This window comes from Leucopleurus acutus (genome assembly GCF_964270905.1).
Source record: "Leucopleurus acutus genome assembly, chromosome: 1".
Lineage (NCBI taxonomy): Eukaryota > Metazoa > Chordata > Mammalia > Artiodactyla > Delphinidae > Leucopleurus > Leucopleurus acutus.
Genome location: NC_139142.1, coordinates 83,147,749 through 83,168,776, shown reverse-complemented (window position 1 = coordinate 83,168,776; position 21,028 = coordinate 83,147,749). Strand labels below are relative to the sequence as shown.

Below are 21,028 nucleotides of genomic sequence, written 5' to 3'. Positions count from 1 at the left end.
GAACTATAGTATAAACCACTGCCCAAGTCCTAGACTAACCCCAGAGCAACAGACACATGGGATAGACCCAAAGGTCTTTGGAAAATTGAACTGACACTGGAACCAATACCCACATAAGATGAAAAAGAAATTATGATATCTGAAGGTTAGTTACCTAATAAGACAAAAACATCAACATTCTCCAGAGAACATCAACCAACAGGACCTAGAGTCAAATAATTCAGGATAAATGTCCAGGATATCATCCAAAATTAAGTCACACAGGAAGAACTGGGAAAATGTGACCGATTCTCAAAGGAAAAAAAATCAACAGATACAAACATCAAATGACCCAGGTGTTAGAGTTTTCAGACAGAGATTTTAAAGCAGCTATTATAATGATGCTCCATAAGATAAAGGTAAAAACATTTGAAATGAGTGGAAAGATAGTTCTCAGCAGACACACAGAAAGTATGAAAAAGAATCAAATGGAAATTTTAGACCTGAAAAACACAGTATCCGAAATAAAAAATTTACTGGATATACTCATTATCAGAATGGAGAAGACTGAGAAAAGAGTAAATGAACCTGAAAACAAATAAATAAAAATTGGCCACCCTAAAGAACAGAAAGAATAAAGGTTAAATTTTTTTTTTTAATGAACAGAGCTTCAGGGACCTGTGGGACAATATCAGAAAGTCTAACATATGTGTAACTGAAGTCCCAGAAGAAAAGGTATAGACACGTTTTGCTTTTGTTTTTTTTTTGTGGTACGTGGGCCTCTCACTGTTGTGACCTCTCCCATTGCGGAGCACAGGCTATGGACGCGCAGGCTCAGCGGCCATGGCTCACGGGTCCAGCCGCTCCGCGGCATGTGGGATCCTCCCGGACCAGGGCACAAACCTGTGTCCCCTGCATCGGCAGGCGGACTCTCAACCACTGCGCCACCAGGGAAGCCCTAGACACATATTTTTAAAATAATGGCTAAAAACTTTTCAAATTTTGTGAAAGGCATGCATTTACAAATTCAAAAAGTGCAGTAGTCCCCAAATGGATTAAACATAAAGGTAATCACACCTAGACACATCATGATCAAACTGCTGAAAAGCAATGTTGAAAAAAAAAACCTTAAACATACCCAGAGAAAATCAACACACTACAAAAAATGGGGAAGAACCATTCAAATGACTACAGGTTTCCCATCAGAAGTCATGGAGTCCAGAAGATAGAAACATGTTAAAAGAACTGTTACCCAGAATTCTACATCCAGTGAAAATATCCTTCAGGAATGAAGATGAATAAAGACATTCTCAGATGAAAACAAAACTAAGATAATTTTTAGGCAAAAGACTCACTCTAAATGAATGGCTAAAAAAACCCCTCACTGGGCTGAAAGGAAATGATACCAGAGGAGAACTTGGAATTTCAGGAATAAAGAAAGAAAATATGTATGGCTGATGAAAGCAAAAATTATAACATTGTCTGATGGGGTTTTCTTCTTTTTTTAAAAAATTTATTTATTTTATTTATTTATTTTTGGCTGTGTTGGGTCTTTGTTGCTGCGCATGGGCTTTCTCTACTTGCAGCGAGCGGGGACTACTCTTCCTTGCGGTGTGCAGGCTTCTCATTGCGGTGGCTTCTCTTGCTGTGGAGCACAGGCTCTAGGTGCATGGGATTCAGCAGCTGTGGCACGTGGGCTCAGTAGTTGCGGCTCACGGGCTCTAGAGCGCAGGCTCTACAGAGCAGGCTCAGCAGCTGTGGCTCACGGGCTTAGCTGCTCCGGGGCATGTGGGACCTTCGTGGTCGCACAGGGATCGAACCCGTGTCCCCTGCATTGGCAGGCAGATTCTTAACCACTGCGCCACCATGGAAGTCCCGGATGGGGTTTTCAATGTATGTAAATATAATACATACAACCAGTATATCAAAAAAGTCGGGAAGATAAAGAACCTATATGGTTATAAAGCTTTTATATTTTACTTGAAGGTAAAATATTAACTCTAAGGAGACTGTGAAAGGTTAGATATATGTATAATATACCCTAGAGCAACCACTAAAAAAGTAACAGACAAAAAGCCAATAAAATAAATTTAAATGAAATAAAAAAAATTCAAATAATCCAAAAGAAGACAGGAAAGGGGCAACAGACGAACAAAAGACAGAGAACAAACTGAAAACAAATAATAACAGATCTAAATCCCCCAAAATTGATAATTCCATTAAAATGTTCTAAGTATACCACATAAAAGATACTGCAAGAACTGAGAAAAACACAACACCCAACTCTTTAGCGTGTAAGAACCACTTTAAATATAAAGACATTGACAGGTTAAAAGCAAAAGGAGCAACCTGATTAAAAAATGGGCAGAAGACCTTAAAAGGCTTTTTTCCAAAGAGGAAATGCAGATGGCCAGAAGGCACATGAAAAGATGCTTAACATCACTAATCATCAGGGAAATGAAAATCAAAACCACAATGAGGTATCACCTCACACCTGTCAGAATGACTATCATCAAAAAGAACACAAATCACAAATGTTGGCAAGGATGTGGACAAAAGGGAACCCTTGTACACTGTTGTAGGAATGTAAATTGCTGCAGCCATTATGGAAAAGAGTATGGAGGTTTCTCAAAAAACTAAAAACAGAACTACCATATGACCCAGCAATTCCACTCCTGGGTATATATCCAGAAAAAACCAAATACACTAATTTGCAAAGATAAATGCACTCCAGTGTTCAGAATAGTGTTATTTTCAATTGCCAAGATACGGAAGCAACCTAAGTGTCCACCAACAGATGAATGGATAAACAAGATGTGGTATACATATACAGTGGAATACTACTCAGTCATAAAAGAGAATGAAATCTTGTCATTTGCAACAACATGGATGAACTTGGAGGGGATTATGCAAAGTGAAATAAGTCAGAGACAGAGACAAATACTGTATGATATCACTTATATGTGGCATCTAAGAAATACAACAAACTAGTGAATAAAATAAAAAAGAAACAGACTCACAGATATAGAGAACTAGTGGTTACCAGTGGGGAGAGGGAAGGGGGAAGGGCAACATAGGGGTAGGGAATTGGAAGGTACAAACTATTAGGTATAAAATAACCTACAAGGACATATTATACAACACAGGGAATACAGCCAATATTTTATAATAACTATAAATGGAGTATAAACTTTAAAAATTGTGGATCACTATATTGTACGCCTGTAACTTTTACAATACTGTACATCAACTATACTTCAACAAAAAAAAGAACTCCCTTTGTTAAAAAGAAAAAAGTAAAAGGGAATCCACACAAAAACCTGTAATGTGAATGTTTATAGCAGCATTATTTCATAATTGCCAAAAATAAAAACCTAAATGCCCAATAACTGAAGAATGGATAAACAAAATGTGGTATGTCCATAGAATGACATATTATTCAACAATAAAAAGGAATGAAATACTGATATATGCCACAACTATGTTCATCTATGATGAACCCTGAAAACATGCTAAGTGAAAGAAGCCAGTCACAAAAGACCACATAATGTAGGATTCCATTTACGTGCAATGTCCAGAAGAGGCAAATGCAGAGAGAGAAAGCAGATTAGTGGTTGCCTGGAACTGGGGTGAGTGGGAATGGGGAGTGACTGCTAATAAGTATGGAATTCATTTTGGGGTGTTAAAAATGTTGTAAAATTAGATTGTGGCAATGGCTGCACAACTCTAAAACTGTTAAAAAAAGAAAAAAAGTAAAGAAAGGAAAAAGATGTACTGTGCAAACTAAAGAAAGTTGGACTGCCTATATCAATATCAGATTAAGCTGACTTCAGAACGAGTATGATCAGGGATAAAGATGAACATTATATAATGATAAAGGGATCAATTCTAAATGTGTATAAACCTAACAACAGAACTTCAAAATATATGTAGCAAGACTGATATGAGCTCAAAGAAGAAACATAAATTCACAATAAAAGAGGGAATTCCCTGGTAGTCCAGTGGTTAGGATTCTGCACTCTCATTGGTGAGGGCCCAGGTTCAATCCCTGGTCGGGGAACTACGATCTCACAAGCCACGCGGCAAGAAAAACGAACAAACAACCAAAACACAATAAAAGAAACTTCGAAATTCCTCTCTCAGTAACTGATAGAGCAAGTAGACCGAAAATCAGCAAGGATACAGAAGACTAGAACAGATTACCAATCAACTTAACCTAAATGACATTTACAGAACATTTTACTCCAAAACAGCAGAAAAGACATATTTTTCAGGTATACACAAAACATTCACAAGGATAGACCATATTCTGGGCCTTAAAATGAACCTTAATAAATTCAAAAGAATTGAAATCATACAAATTATGTTCTCTGATCATAATGGAATTAAACTAGAAATCAGTAACAGGGAGATATCTGAAAAATCTCCGAACATGTCCTAATTAAACAATACACTTCTATATAACCCATGGATCAAAAGGAAGACATAAAGAAAATTTAAAAATATTTTGAACTGAATGAAAATGAAAATATAATATTATATCAAAATTTGTGGGATACGGCTAAAGCAGTCCTTAGACAGACATTTTTTATATTAGAAAAGAAAATTCTAGAAATTAGTGCTCTGTCACCTTAAATTAGAAAAAGAAGGGCAAGTTAAACCCAAAGCAAGCACAGAGAAGGAAATAATAAAGAGCAGAAATTAATAAAATTAAGAGCAGAATATCAATTAAGAGAAAAATCAATGGAACCAAAAGCTGATTCCCTAAAAAGATCAAGAGAAATCAATAAACTTCTATCCAGACTGACAGGAAAAAGAGAAGACCAATATCAGGATTATCAATATGAAAAATGAAAGAAGGGGGGTTACTACATAACCTACAGACATTAAAAGGATAATAAAGGAATACTATGAACAATTCTATGTCCATAAACTCATCACTTGGATGAAATGGACCAATTCCTTGAAAGACAAAAACTACCAAAGCCCACTAAGAGAAATCAAAGATCTAAATAAATGGAGAAATATACCTTGTTCATGCACAATATTCATCAAAATCCCAGGAAGCTGATTCTAGAATTTATACACAGAGTCAAAGGAACTAGAAGACTTAGAAAGAACAGTTAGAAGACTCATATTGCCTGATTTCCAGACTTACTATAAAACTCCAGCAATCTAGATAGTGTGATATATACCAATGACAGACACAGAGATCAACAGAACAAAACAGAGTAACAGAGATAAACCTATACAAATATGATCACTTGCTTTTTGACAAAGATGCAAAGGTAATTCAATGGAGAAAGTCTTTTCAACAAGTGGCACAGGAATAAATGGAGGCTCATATGCAAAATAAAAAAAAAAACAGCCTTAAAAAAAAAAAACAGCCTTCATACCTTCTACAAAAATTAACTCAAAATGGATCACAGATTTAAATGTAAAAAGTAAACTATAAAACTTCAGGATAAAAACATAGGAGTGACCTCTGTGACCTTCAGCTAGATGGAATTCTTAGATATACCAAAAGCACGATCCATACAAGAAATAATTGTAAGTTAAACTTCTTCAAAATTAAAAACTTTGGTCTATAAAAAACACTCCCAGGGCTTCCCTGGTGGCGCAGTGGTTGGGGGTCCGCTTGCCGATGCGGGGGACACGGGTTCGGGCCCCGGTTCGGGAGGATCCCACATGCCGCGGAGCGGTTGGGCCCGTGAGCCATGGCCGCTGAGCCTGCGTGTCCGGCGCCTGTGCTCCGCGGCGGGGGGGGGCCACAACAGTGAGAGGCCCGCATACCGCAAAAAAAAAAAAAAGAAAAACACTCCCAGACTTAAGCTAGGAGAAAAGACTTACAAATCACTCATCTGACAAAAGGCTTGTATTCAGCATATATAAAGAACTCTTACAACTCAAATGCATTGTGCTAAATGAAAGCAGCCAGAATCAAGACTATATACTGTATGATTCCATTTATATGACATTATGGAAAAGGCAAAACTATAGGGCTGGAGAACACATCAGTGGTTGCTAGAGGTGGGGATTGTGAGTAGGTGTTGACAACAAAGGGATAACGTGAGGGAATTCTATGGAGTGATGAAATTATTCTATATCTTGATTATGGTAATGGTTACATGTCTCTACTCACTTGTGAAAATGTATAGAACTGTACACCAAAGAGTACATTTTACAGAATGTTAAATGGAAAATATTTAAATATGTCTTTTAAAAAACTGAATAGTAATGAAGTTAACTTGCCAATCCATAGAGAGCACTTTATTCAGATGCAAAACGACTGTTATTAGTTTTAACGAGTTAAGACAAGCTCCAGGGAAGCAGTTTACCGGTGCTGGGACTGCAGTCTTTCCAGTGGTTCAGCCTTCTGTTGAATCCCTTCCTGAAATATCACATCTGCTCTCTTAAAGTTTTCTCTAGCTTCATATTCTTCAGCCCATGAGATATAGAATTGAGCAAGTGAAATGCCAATTCCTTGGTTATGTAAATAACTGTACATATCCAAAGGTTCATTGCATAAATGCCCCTGTAACAAATGAAAAGCGTTAGCAGTTAACCAATTTCTCTTCACTTACTGAGTGTCTATTATGTGCCAAACAATCACTGGAGATACTATATGTAGTTTCTGCACTGAAAAAAATATATCTATTATAATACAATGTTATAAGGAATATATTGGGAGGACCTAAAACATAGACAAAAGAGATTAATTTGTAAGAAAAAGAGATAGGGAGGAAAGACTTTAAGAAGGTATGACATTTGAGTGTGGCACTTAAGGAAGAATAGACTTACATAAGGTAGACAATGGAAAACGAAGGGCATTCTAGGCAGAGAAAATAGCATAAGCAAAGACACTAAAGACTAGAAATTTGTAGGGGTGTAGGCAAGACAGGAGTTTGGGAAAAAAAGGTCTGAACAGTCTTGAAAGTCAAGCTAATCAATTTTAAATATACTTGATAGTCAATGTTATATGTGTCGGGGTAGGAGAGCTATAAGCAAAGAAATGACATGGTCAAATCTATATTTTAGAAGGGACCTTATAAGACCAGTTACAATGTAGATAATTCTAGTAGCAAGAAGGGGAGGAGAGAGGGATCACTAAAAATCCCACACCACTAACAGTTTTATGTATTTTCTTCAGTCTTTGTTTTTCCCTTAGGGAAAAAAAGGAACATATATCATTTTACCCAGGATAAAAGGATTTTTGTCATTTTACAGTTTTAATCATAATTAAATGTTTTTATTCCATTTGATAGTACATCATTCATTTTTCCATGCGGCTACTTACTCTTCATTATTATTTTTAAATGGGTGAAAAATGTTCCATCTAGTAGATCTTCCATCATTTAATTATTCCCCTATTTTTTTGATAAACCACTTCTAATTTTGCCTAATATAAATAATTGTATAATAAATATCCTTAAGCATACTGCCTTTCACAATTTACATTATTCCCTTAAATTCCTATAAGTAGAACTATGTTAAAAAGTAAATTGCTTTCTAAGACGGTTTTACAAATTTAAAATGTTAGCAGTTATTCCCAAATATAATTTCACAGATAATACTTATTTTTAAAAGTTTCTCCTTTCATATAGAAAGTAGCATTTCAGTGTTCTAGTTAGGAGTTCTTTCACTACTGCGGAGGATAACATTTTCTCCTGTTCATTTACCATCTGTCTTCCTCAAAAAAGTAAACTCCACGAAGGCAGAAAACATTGCTATCTACTATATTCAGGTCCCTACCCAGAGTCTGGTAGAAAAAGCCTGAAAAAATGAAATGCTCCATTTATATCTTTGACAAAAACAATTAGTATTTTATACTTTAATTTTGCAGTAATTTAGTAAATGCAGTTTTTCTGCTTATCCGAATTAGAGATGTTTTCCCATATGTGATGGTGTTTCAAGCAAAGTTATAATTCTCAATGCATTATCAGTATAAGATCCAGTCCTCGATATCTATTACTACATAAATAAAGCTTAAAATTGACTGCACTTTGTTAACAGCTTTCTGAATAGCTGTGGTACAGCATGGGATAGCCAGTACATATCAGGTTATTCCAGACTGCTGAATGAGATCACTTAAGAAATAACATAAATATCAATAAAAGGATAAGATGGTGAGATTAATAGATTCAAAAGTTAAACATACCTTTTTGGTAACCTTAAAAAGCCAAATTAAAACAATTTTACACTTTTAACTAAAAATACTGGATATTTTCTAAGAACAAATTTTTCCTTAGCTAGATTGTAGTTATCCTTTATAAAAATAACTGGGGCTTTCCTGGTGGCCAATGAAGGAGACACGGGTTTGAGCCCTGGTCTGGGAAGATCCCACATGCCGCAGAGCAACTAAGCCCGTGTGCCACAACTACTGAGCCTGCGTGCCACAACTACTGAAGCCCACGCGCCTAGAGCCCGTGCTCCACAGCAAGAGAAGCCATCACAATGAGAAGCCAGAGCGCTGCAACGAAGAGTAGCCCCCGCTGGCCGCAAGTAGAGAAAGCCGGCATGCGGCAATGAAGACCCAACACAGCCAAAAATAAAAATAAATAAAATAAAATAAATTTAAAAAAAAACAAAAAAACCCTCTGACTACAGAAATCTTTCTGCAAATCAAAAGAGTAGTGTGAGAAACCCACCTTTACTCCTCTTGACTAAGAAAGACAGCAAAATAGTTTCATATGGACCTTATTTTCCAGGTGCAAAGTTTAAATTACTGCTGATCACTCTAGGGCTGATAATTTGAATTTGACGGTTATCTAGACCAGTCCTTCTCAGATTACCTGTGGTGAAGGAGACAGGTGTGTGTGTGTGTGTGTGTGTGTGTGTTTAAAAGTTTCCATTCCATTGCTGATTTTTTTTTTCCATTGCATTCATCTATTGGTGTATCATAAATTACCACAAATTTAGTAGCATAAAACAATTCAAGTTTACTGTCTTACAGTTTTTTGAGTCAGGATCAGTTGGGTTCCCCGTTCAAGGTTTCACCACATTGAAATCAAGGTACTGACTGATATTTTTTAAAAATACAATAAAGAGAGAAGTTACCAGAAAAATGAGGATGTGCTTAGATGTTGTGCCAATGCTAAACTGTTAACAAAATTTCTAAATGCTTACTCTCAATTTTTGTACTTATCTTGAACAGTCTACAGACCATTCTTTCAGGAGTACTGGTTTAGACTATATCTTTTACTCTATGATAATCACTGCTTTTCAGTCCAAGCACCAGGTTAACACAAGTGAACAGAGAAATTATTCCAATTGTTACTTTTAATAGCTCCAACTAAATATAGTCATAGAAACCTGGGATTAAAAGTCACTTTAGAGGTTTATTTAGTTCAACCTTCTAATAAATCACACATAAGAATATTATATAGAATAGAATGAAGAACAAAATCCATTTGTATACCACCAGAAACCACAGTCTCCATACTAACAAATCTGTTTAGAATTCTTTGTGTGCCATCCTTTGTTATAAATTCCAACTACTATCCCTAAGGTAATTTCACCAACTTGTATAAGGATGCCAAGATATGTCAAATGTCCTGCAGAAATCAAGATAATGATATCTTCAGGATTCACCTAACTTCCTGTATTAGTAACTATTTGAAGTTTAAGTTAAGTCCTCCCCAAGGGATATATTTTAGCCAGAAATCTTATTAATTTCCAGTGTTAGTATTTTAACATATTACAATGGTTGTAAATATTCTGTTATTTAGAATTATCTAATTACTTATTTTTAATAAATTTTTAATTTTTAAAAATGTATTTTTAATTTTTAAATATATTTTACTTAAAATTTTTTTATCCAATATCTAATTCTATCATCTAAAATTCTATTCTAAATATTTATCACTTGCTTTTTTTCTAATCTCTTTTAGGATAAAAGCAATGAAATTAATGTCTAAGAAACCCTGGCCATAATTTTTACAAAGACATTTTCATAAAAAAATCCTTAAGAGTGTTCTTAAAAGAACTACATGTCAAGTAAGATAGTACAAAGTGGTCAGGTCAATATTTTTAATTGTAGCAACATACTAGGTGAAAGAAACCCAAAGACAGATGAAAAATAAACATCACTTTTTTTTATGGTGAAGATTCAAAAGCTGGGAGAAAGGGATACCAGAATCACCTACAAAAGCGTTTCCCCAAACAATCGTACTACTGCCATGTGTTGGCTCCTACACATCCTCCCCCAGTACAGTTGCATGGCCCAATGATGTTTAAAATCAATAAATAACCCACTCCTACAGAGAAATAAGACAGGCCTTATGATCACTTTTAAAGGGATAAAAAAACCTTATAGTAAAATCCACCTCTAAAGTAGAAACAATTTAACAAATATTGAATATTTATTAAATGTTTAGTATCTACTGAACAGCTCAGTTTTTTGGTGTACAAGATACCTCTAGAGAAAATCTCTTGGTTTAATATTTTAAACTCAGATGGCACTTGAGAAAGACTTACCAGCTTAAGCCAGAGACTAAGAAATCGAGGATCATTATAATATCGTTTTTCTCCTTGTAGTGCTTCTACAGCTCTTTCTAATAATGTTGACATATTACTCTCCTTCCCGCCCTGAGGATAGTTCTGCTCTGTCCAGTTAATATACCTGAATGAGAAGAGAGGAAAAGAATATTTTTCAAGTTTAACATTATCTTGCTCCAAGACCCATTCTGGACTTTTTAAAGCAGAAATATCTAATATACTGATATATTTACCAGTATATTTAGAGGTCCTCAATGACATGCCCTAAGCCTGTATACCTCAAACTTTTCCAAATATTGCTAACATATACCTGTGGGAAATAATGGGGATGGTGATAGACAGGTATAGCTCACAGTCACACCTCAGGAAGATACATTATGATTATTTTGCTTATCTGTGTCTGCAAAACATCCAGTTTGAGATGCATGGCCATAAGGACTCACCTGTTAAGTTTCTAGGGCCCTTGTTAAATAAAAAGACTCACCTATCCCAAACATCCAGAGGGTCATTTCCAGCATAAAATCGAATTTCAGATTCAAATGCCCTGAAATTTAAACAGAAAATGTGAGCATAAGCAATAGTGATAAAAGCCAAATGAATAAGTATCACCTTCATTTTTATTCATTATTAAGTGTTTAATATCAACCTACATAACTGCACCGGAGTTTGAGGGCTTATTAAACAGAAAGAAAAAGAATAGAAACAATCAGGATTCTGCCTGATAATATAACAGAAGAAATAAAATATACAGAAATTAGAGAAATTCCAAGACAACATATAGAAAAGAAGTATTACACAGCAGTTTAAATCTCTGGAACAAGACTCCCTAGGTTCCAATGCAGCTCCAGTAATCACTAGCCGAGTAACATTAGAAAAGCTATTTAAACTGTTTTCAGTTTCCTCATCTATAAAATGGGGATAATAATACTATCTATCTTATTAGGTTGACTAGTCTTAAGTGTAGTGTTTAGACATAGTAAGTACTCAATAAATGACAGCTATTATTTTATATGTATCTGATAGCACTGAAAAAAAACTAAACACACACACATACAGATATATATAGAAATAAGAATCTTAAAGAAAAATTCCATGGGTAACATTAGTCAGAGAAGAATTAAACCACATATAAATCGGAGGAATGCTTCAGAGAAAGTGCAAAATATGACTTTGTAAAGAGCTGGGAAAGCAGAGGGCTAAGACTAAGTTAAGACAGACCAGTTAGAATAGAGGGGAAGTATTGGGTAATAAACCACAATTTAGATAAATGCTTAATCAATAAAAACTGTATAAGGGGCTTCCCTGGTGGCACAGTGGTTGAGGGTCTGCCTGCCGATGCAGGGGACTCGGGTTCGTGCCCCGGTCTGGGAGGATCCCACATGCTGCGGAGCGGTTGGGCCCGCAAGCCATGGCTGCTGAGCCTGCGCGTCCGGGGCAAAAAAAAAAAAAAAGGAAAAAAAAAAACTGTATAACGGGTTATGTTTGACATAAAGAATAGTCCCTGACACAAAGGAATTTATGCCCTAATAAGAAAGACAATACATAAATGAAAAATTAATAATACAGAGCAGTATATTACAATTGCCAAGAATGGATAGTAAAGGCTCTATGAAGTCAAAAGGAGGTATCATAGAAGCAATCTTAGAAGGTGAGACTCTGAAGGAACCATAAGATTTGAAAGAAAAAGGGAATTTTCCAAGAGAGAGGGAAATCAGTATTGAATAAAATTGTCAAAAGGGGACAGTTAACCCAGAGGGAATTAAGCTATAACATAAAGTCAGTATTGGGAATAAATGGAGGTATCTGGAGAGGTAAGAAGGGAATGCTTTAAATGTAAATTTAAAGAGTTTGGATTCTACCTGTTCAAGCCACTAGTGGTTCTTCAATTGGAGAGTATCTTGAACATGGTAAGTAAAGATTTCAAAAAGACTAATCAGGTAACACTGAGACAGGCTGGGACCTGGGACCCTTTGCCGCAGTGCTGGCACCTGGACAAAAGTCTCCTTGTGCAACAGAATACAAAGAAACTATAAGGGACTAAAAATAACTGTGTACATTTGCAGTTGGGGCAAATTATGAACAACAAGATCCAAAAAGACCCAAAACCCACCACTTCTGAGGTTTCAGGAACAAAAGCAGAGTACTGCTAATGATCCCTGCACACAGCACCACCAAGGGGGTGGGCAGATCACCCAAGTCACCCCTCTGGCCCAACCCTTAGACCCACTCCTATCCTCACCCCATTTAAGAAACCAGCTCGCCCCAGCTCAGGGGAACCTGTTATTTGCTCCCTGCAGCACGAGTCCCAATAAAGCCTTGCCTGAATTTCTGGTCTGGCCCCTTATCAATTTCTATTGATTAAAGAGTCCAAGAACCCTGGGTGGTAACAACACTATAAGAAAAGGAAAACTTAGAAAAGGGTACACAATTATGTAGCTAAGGTGACACAATTATGTACACTACTGATAAAAATCAGCAATCTTCCAAATTTATCTATGGATTCAATGCAATCTAACCCAAATCCCAGCAGTCTCTTTTCTAGAAACTGACAAGATGATTTTAAAATTTGGAAAGGCAAAGGACCAAGAATAGCCAAAACAATTTTGAAAAAGAACAAGAGTTGGAGAACTCACGCTACCTGATTCTAGTCTTTACTATATAAAGCTAATCAAGACAATATATAATTGGTGAAAAGAAAGACAATTAGATCAACGGAACAGAATAGAGAGCTCAGAAATGATCCACACATATACAGTCAAATGATTTTTGACAAGAGCCCCAAAGCAATTCAATGGGGAAAGAAAAAAATAATCTCTTCAACAAATGGAGGCAGAACAACTAGATATTCACGTGGGGGTGGGGGTGGGGGTGGATGCAGAAGACCTTTTACTCCAACCTCACACCATACTCAAGGATAAATTTAAACATAAAAGCTAAAACAATAAAGTTAGAAGAAATCACAGGAGAATATCTTTGCACCTTTGGGGCAGGAAAAGATTTCCTAGAGAAGATACAAAACGCACTAAAAGAAAGAACTAATTAATTAAACTTCATCAAAATTAAAAACTTCTGGACTTCCCTGGTGGCACAGTGGTTAAGAATCCACCTGCCAATGCAGGGGACACGAGTTCGAGCTCTGCTCTGGGAAGATCCCACTTGCTGCGGAGCAACAAAGCCCCTGCGCCACAACTACTGAGCCTGTGCTCTAGAGCTCGCGAGCCACAACTACTAAGCCTGCGCGCCTAGAGCCCGTGCTCCGCAACAAGAGAGGCCACTGCAATGAGAAGCCCACGCATCTCAACGAAGAGTAGTCCCCGCTCTCCGCAACTAGAGAAAGTCCGCGTGCAGCAACAAAGACCAAATGCAGCCAAAAAAAAAAAAAAAAAAAAAATTAAAAACTTCTGCCTGTCATATGTTACTGACACAAAAACAGAAATATAGATCAATGGAACAGGATAGAAAGCCCAGAGATAAACCCACGCACCTATGGTCAACTAATCTATGACAAAGGAAGCACAATGGGCAAAAGAATATACAATGGGGAAAAGACAGTCTCTTCAATAAGTGGTGCTGGGAAAAGTGGACAGCTACAGGTAAAAGAATGAAATTAGAACACTCCCTAACACCATACACAAAAATAAACTCAAAATGGATTAGAGACCTAAATGTAAGACTGGACACTATAAAACTCTTAGAGGAAAACAAAGGAAGAACACTCTTTTGACATAAATCACAGCAAGATCTTTTTTGATCCACCTCCTAGAGTAATGGAAATAAAAACAAAAATAAACAAATGGGACCTAATGAAACTTAAAAGCTTTTGCAAAGCAAAGGAAACTACAAACAAGATGAAAAGACAACCCTCAGAATGGGAAAAAATATTTGCAAACGAATCAACAGACAAAGGATTAATCCCCAAAATATATAAACAGCTCATGCCACTCAATATTAAAAAAACAAACAACCCAATCCAAAAATGGGCAGAAGACCTAAATAGACATTTCTCCAAAGAAGATATACAGATGGCCAAGAAGTACATGAAAAGCTGCTCAACATCACTAATTATTAGAGAAATGCAGATCAAAACTACAATGAGGTATCACCTCACACCAGTCAGAATGGGCATCATCAGAAAATCTACAAACAGTAAATGCTAGAGAGGGTGTGGAGAAAAGGGAACCCTCCTGCACTGTTGGTAGGAATGTAAATTGATCCAGCCACTATGGAGAACAGTATGGAGGTTCCTTAAAAAACTAAAAATAGAACTACCATATGACCCAGCAATCCCACTACTGGGCATATACCCAGAGAAAACCATAATTCAAAAAGACACATGCACCCCAATGTTCATTGCAGCACTATTTACAATAGTCAGGTCATGATAGCAACCTAAATGCCCATCAACAGACGAATGGATAAAGAAGATGTGGTACATATATACAATGGAATATTACTCAGCCAGAAAAAGGAACAAAATTGGGTCATTTGTAGAGGCGTGGATGGATCTAGACACTGTCATACAGAGTGAAGTAAGTCAGAAAGAGAAAAACAAATATCGTATATTAACACATATATGTGGAACCTAGTAAAATGGTACAGATGAACCGGTTTGCAAGGCAGAAATAGAGACACAGGTGTAGAGAACAAACGTATGGACACCAAAGGGGAAAGTGGTGGTGGGATGAGATTGGGATGGACATATATACACTAATATGTATGAAATGGATAACTAATAAGAACCTGCTGTATAAATAAAATTCAAAAATAAAACAAAAACAAAAAACTTTTGCTTGTCAAAAAATACCACCAAGAAAATAAGATAGCCATGGACTGGGAGAAAATATTTGTAACACATATATTAGATAAGGGATTTGTATACAGACTATATAAAGAACTCCTGCAATCCAATTTTAAAACTAGGCCAAATATCTAAACAAATGCACCACAAAAGAAGATATATAAAAGGCCAACAAGCAAGTGAAAAAGTGCTCACCATCATTAGTCACCTGGGAGATGGGAAACAAAACCATAATGAGATACTATTATATACCCACCAGAATGGTTAAAATGAAAATAAATGACCCCATCAAATATGGGAGTGGATTTGGAGCAAATAAATTCTCATACATGGCTGATAGGAGTGTAAAATGTTACAACCTCCTTGGAAAACCAGCAGTTTCTTAAAATATTAAACATACATTTATTCTATGACCTAGCAATTCTATTCCGAGAGAAATGAAAATCTATGTCCACAGAAAGCCTTATGCAAGAATGCCCATGGCAGCTTTATTCATAAAGCACATAATTGGGAAGACTCTACTTGTCCATCAACTGAATGGATAAACAAATGGAATACTACTCAGTAATAAAAAGGAAAAAATCTACTGATACATGCAACATGAAAAAGGCTAAAAAACATACTGAAAGAACTGTAGGATTCCATTTATATAAAATTCTAGAATAAACAAAAATAACCTATGGTGATAGAAATCTAATCACTGGTTGCTTCATGAGGGAGAGGAAGATTGACTGGGAAGGGGCATGAGAAAACTTTCTGAGGTAATAAAAATGTTCTGTGTCTTGAAATGTCTTAAAACTAACTAAAAATCTGAGCATTTCACTGCATGTAAATTATACTTTAAAAATAAAAATCACATGGGCTTCCCTGGTGGCGCAGTGGTTGGGAGTCCGCCTGCCGATGCAGGGGACACGGGTTCGTGCCCTGGTCCGAGAAGATCTCACATGCCGTGGAGCAGCTGCGCGAGTGAGCCATAGCCGCTGAGCCTGTGCGTCCGGAGCCTGTGCTCCACAACGGGAGAGGCCACAACAGTGAGAGGCCCACGTACCGCAAAAAATAAATAAATAAATAAAAATTTAAAACCACAAATCCTTAGTAATTGACTAAATAAAATTAGAGTGAGAGGGCAGTGAGGTAAGATCATTCAGATGAGTTTTGGTACCATTAATCAAAATGGAGTAGAAAAAGATAGGTCATTTATGAGAGAAAAGATTCAGTATTTAATATATTAGTGAAACATTTATCTAATTATATGTTACAGGTAGATAAAAAGACATTTATCAATAGAAGGCAAGTAAGAGATGTAAATAGTAGTTAAACAATCCTGGAAAATTTGAATATGGAATGAGAACGGAGGACAAAGAACAGAGACTTAGATAAAATGCAGTAGGAAGCCAACAAGAAAAAAGGAAGAGTAGTTAGTGACGTGGAAAAACTAGCACAACGTCACAGAACCAAGAAGCTTTAAGAATAGAACACCATCTGCGAAACAAAGCCATAAAATTCAATGCTTTTACAGATCCAAAGAGATGAACAAGGATATTCATCACATTCTATCAAAGTTATGATAATTTGGGGACTTCCCTGGCCATCCTGTGGTTAAGACTCCGCGCTTACACTGCAGGGGTTGTGGGGTGGATCCCTGGTCCGGGAACTAACATACCGCATGCCACGTGGCACGTCCAAAAAATTAATAAATAAAGTATGTATAAAAAATGATAATTTGCCTATAATATCAGAATTTTGTCACGAGATTGAAGGTAGAAACTGATACTTTACTTTTCTGAAAAAAGTATATTTATCAAAACATTTGTCAGAGGAGAGCAAGTTCCATAGGTCCATTTGAATAATGTAGTGGTATTTTTCAGCTTTTCATTATCCTGAGTTTGTTAAATTCAGTTTCTCTGAGGTTTACATTTTCTTTGGAGACCACTATTTCTTTCTGGCACATTCTCGAAAATACTTTCCTAGAAAGTTAATAATTGAGTACACATAAAAGATAGCAGATTCACTCTCCCTCAGTATTCAGAATCCAAAGAAGCAATTTCATTAACTGATTACTCTCAAAGAGTTCATTCTGTTTAGGGATCCAGAATGACATAATACTTTTGTGAAATATTGTAAAATGATACTTGCTTTACTTATCAGTTCCCCCTGTTTGAGAAATATTTCTATTGATACAAGAGTTTGGCTGCTCCACAATGAAATGAAATCCCATAGCTCTTGTTCTTAAGTGCACTTGAGGAGATCTTTAGATAGCTATTGTGTGATGAGAAAGCAGGAGAGGAACAGAGTCTCATCCTACCAGCTTTTGAAGAGTAGTTTAGTACTCCTCATGCCATACTGCACGGGTCCACACCCACATTACCTGCCAAACTGGGGATAAATGATGACAGGTTGAGCCCCAACCATTCTACATACCGTTTCTGTTGCTGAAGAGTAGTGTTACAGGCAGATTCTTGCTGTGCCAGTGCTCCCTGAAGTGTGGACATGATCCGCCCCTGCCTTAAAGGTTGGACATTTTCTTTACTCAGCTCCCATTCATCTCCCTCCAAGGACATGACTTCACTGCGAAGAGGGAAACAAGAGTAAATCTCATACCAACACTGAGTTATTATAACACTAGATTATTGTAAATGTTTTCAGAAAAGTGATCATGATCTTTGGGTTGAATATAGTGGGTTGGCACATTAGTAGTGTTATTATACTCCTAAGCTTCTGAGCCTTTCTGTGACCTGGTTGCCAAGTTTACGGCTGTACTATTGCCTAATGGAGGAGAGAACATGGCTAGGGTATTGTGAACAATATTATAAGAAGGAAGTTTATGGCAGGAAGAAAAAAGGGAAAAAAGTATTATAAATTTGGCAAAGTAGACAAAAAGCAGTTCGATGCCTACAACTGAATGCATCATCTAGTTTAATTTAAAATTAGCAACGTGTTTATCAGACTAACACCCCATGTTTCAACTGATGACTTAAAACTGAAGTTTATGTATACGGGTAGCCAAGAGCAGAAACAGACAAAAATACAGTTTACTGGTCACAAATGGCTACCCCAATTCTACCAATTCTATGGGGGGAATCCCCAAAAGGTTTTTGGAGGTAATCACTACAAAGGGTATGTACTCTGAACTTCAGAGCTCTGCAATGGTCAAAGAGAAGCTTATGTCTGGCTGAGAGACACTATTTCTGGGTTTAAAACAGATAGGCACTATTCTTCAAAACAAAGTGAAAGTTATGTGAGACCTCAGTCTAGATGAGAGCTGAAAACTTCCTTCAAGAAAGTAAACTGTAAGTGATTAATAATAATTTAAGTTGTAACTACTCATATCTTTTTAACTATTTTGTGTGAATCCTGTAAATGTAAGGGCCATGTCATTTATTTTTATTTTCTCATGCTCTAATATAGGATCTAACACTAGTTAGCACTGAATAAATATTTCCTAAGTTCATCTAAATTTCTTCTCCTGCTTTTAAAATAGCAATTAAACTATCTCTACTTTTTTTTTTTTTTTTTTTTTTTTGGTGGTACGCGGGCCTCTCACTGCTGTGGTCTCTCCCGTTGCAGAGCACAGGCTCCGGATGTGCAGGCCACGGCTCACGGGCCCAGCCACTCCGCAGCATGTGGGATCTTCCCGGACCGGGGCACGAACCCGTGTCCCCTGCATCAGCAGGCAGACTCTCAACCACTGCGCCACCAGGGAAGCCCATTATCTCTATTAAATAGTATCCAAAACTGAGCTGGATTGCTTCCTCCATCCCTCCTCCTCCTCCTCTTGCCTCCTCAAAGACCTGGTCCTTCCCTCATCTCAAATAAATGGCAATTTCATTTTTCCAGTTGCTCAAGTCAAAATTCTTAATGCTAACCTTGACACTCCACTCACCCACCACCCACCCCGCCAGTCACTCAGCGAGTCCTGTAGGTTCTACCTTCAAAACATATCCAGAAATTAATCTCTTCTCACCATCTCCACTGTCTCCAGCCTGGCTCAGGCCACCATCTTCTCTTGCCTGGAATATTTCAATAACCTCTAAACCGGTCTCCCTGCTTCCACCCTTTTCTACCTTTAGGCTTTCCAACACTGCAGCCAAAGTGATCCCATTTAAACACATGTCAGATCATGTCTCTCCTCTTCTCAAAACCTTCCAATAACTTTCAACTACAGAGTAAAAGCCAAGTCCTTACAATGCCTGCATCCTCACCTTTTTTACCTCGCTTCCTTTTACTCTGGTTCATTCTGCTCCAAATACTGGCCCAGTGCACCTCCCTCCCGCAACTCTCACCCACCAGCCTTTGTACTTCCCCGCCCCCAGATCTACGCTGGACTAGCTCTTGAGTTTCCTTCAAGTCTTGACCCAAATGACACCTTCTCAGTGAGGCCCTCTGTTCAAAACTATCGAAAATTGCACCCCCCAAATGTTTTATTTATTTTTTTAGTACCGACCACCATCTAACTTTTAGCTTATTTATCTTGTCTATTGTCTGTTGCCCCTACCCTCATCCCACCCCAGAACTTAAGCTTCAGGAGGGTAGGAGTAAGAGCTTATATATGTATAAATAAGGAAGAGCAGCCAGCATGCAGACAAGGGCTTTTTAGATTTCTAACTGTGGTACTAGCTTAATGCTAGCACCTACCGTGTGCTGAGCACTTACTTGGAGGCAGTTACTTTACAGCTACTCTGAATTCTCCCAGAACCCGGCATGGTAGCGTTAGCAGCAGCGTTTTCCATGTTAAGACGTGTCCAAGGTCAAAGAGCTAGCAAACGTCTGGGCTGAGATACCAACACAGAACACACGACAAATTCCAAGCTCTTTGGACCCCTGGCGTCCCACAGCCTCCTTGGCTTTGAAGCTGGATGCAGCATGATTCTCACGCGCCCTCACCCCACTGAGGTCGGTGCTCTGCGCTTTCACGTCCACCGCTTGCGTCCGACTCCAGCAGGGAGGAGGATCCGGCCGAGCCTGCTCTTCTCCTGACCGTGCCGGTGCTCTCCTGGGCTGCTCTGAGCGAAGCCTCTGTCACCTGCCAGGCACCCTCGGAGCTCGCAGGCCCAGCTCCCGGCCGCCCTTCTCCGGTACCTACCTCGGAGCACCCCTTTCCTTCTGCATCGCCGCCATCCTGCATTCCCGGCTCAGGGCCTCGTCCTGCCGAGGGCCTTTCTTCAGGGCCGCAGACCGCCTGGGCGTCCTTCTGCAACCTGCCCTTCGACGTACTGAAGCGACCGGAGGGCGCTCCCGAAAAAACGACGCACCTGACTCCCTCGCGAAGCAGCCACCTCAAGCCCTCAGGTCCGGACGCCAAGTTTCAAATTTAACGGTCCCGCGCCGACAACGTGCTACGCCCCTCCGCTCCTCCGCGCTCGCGCCTCCCACCCAAGGAATTCTGGGAGTTGTAGTTTATCCCAGGTTTAGTCCACGCTGTCGCCGTGCATAGTGGGAGTGGTAGTTTCCGGGGGACTGTGGCTGTCCAGGTGCTGCAGAGTTAGGCGGTGTAAATTCTCTCTAGGTGCTCTCTGCGTCCAGGCTCTAGAGCTAATCTTTGAGCCTAGCGAGGGACATTTTAAGCACCAGGATTCTCTGATGTCATGAGCATAGTGAGATATCTTTGAGTGCTTGCGCTTGGCCTGACTTTTTTCTGGGGTGGCTGGCCAGGCTATGACCACCCCTCTGCCCCAAGTCTCACACATGTTCTGAGCTCTTAGGGCGGCTCTGACCCAGCTGTTTCCTGCCCCACGCTTGAACTGAGAAAAGCCG

At 38.2% G+C, this 21,028-nt stretch overlaps 1 protein-coding gene across 1 annotated transcript in view; it reads right to left on the bottom strand.

Annotated features, from left to right (window-relative positions):
• BUB1B (BUB1 mitotic checkpoint serine/threonine kinase B) overlaps nucleotides 1-20,392 on the bottom strand; it is a gene marked incomplete at both ends in the record, with an annotated part of 57,240 nt that extends 36,848 nt beyond the window's left edge. Inside the window, 5 exons of the mRNA XM_082848634.1 lie at nucleotides 6,318-6,514; nucleotides 10,456-10,600; nucleotides 10,961-11,020; nucleotides 17,696-17,842; nucleotides 20,358-20,392. Coding sequence (XP_082704760.1) covers nucleotides 6,318-6,514; nucleotides 10,456-10,600; nucleotides 10,961-11,020; nucleotides 17,696-17,842; nucleotides 20,358-20,392 — 584 coding nt within the window. The remainder of the gene's footprint in view (nucleotides 1-6,317; nucleotides 6,515-10,455; nucleotides 10,601-10,960; nucleotides 11,021-17,695; nucleotides 17,843-20,357) is intronic.
• Nucleotides 20,393-21,028: the final 636 nt, after the last annotated feature.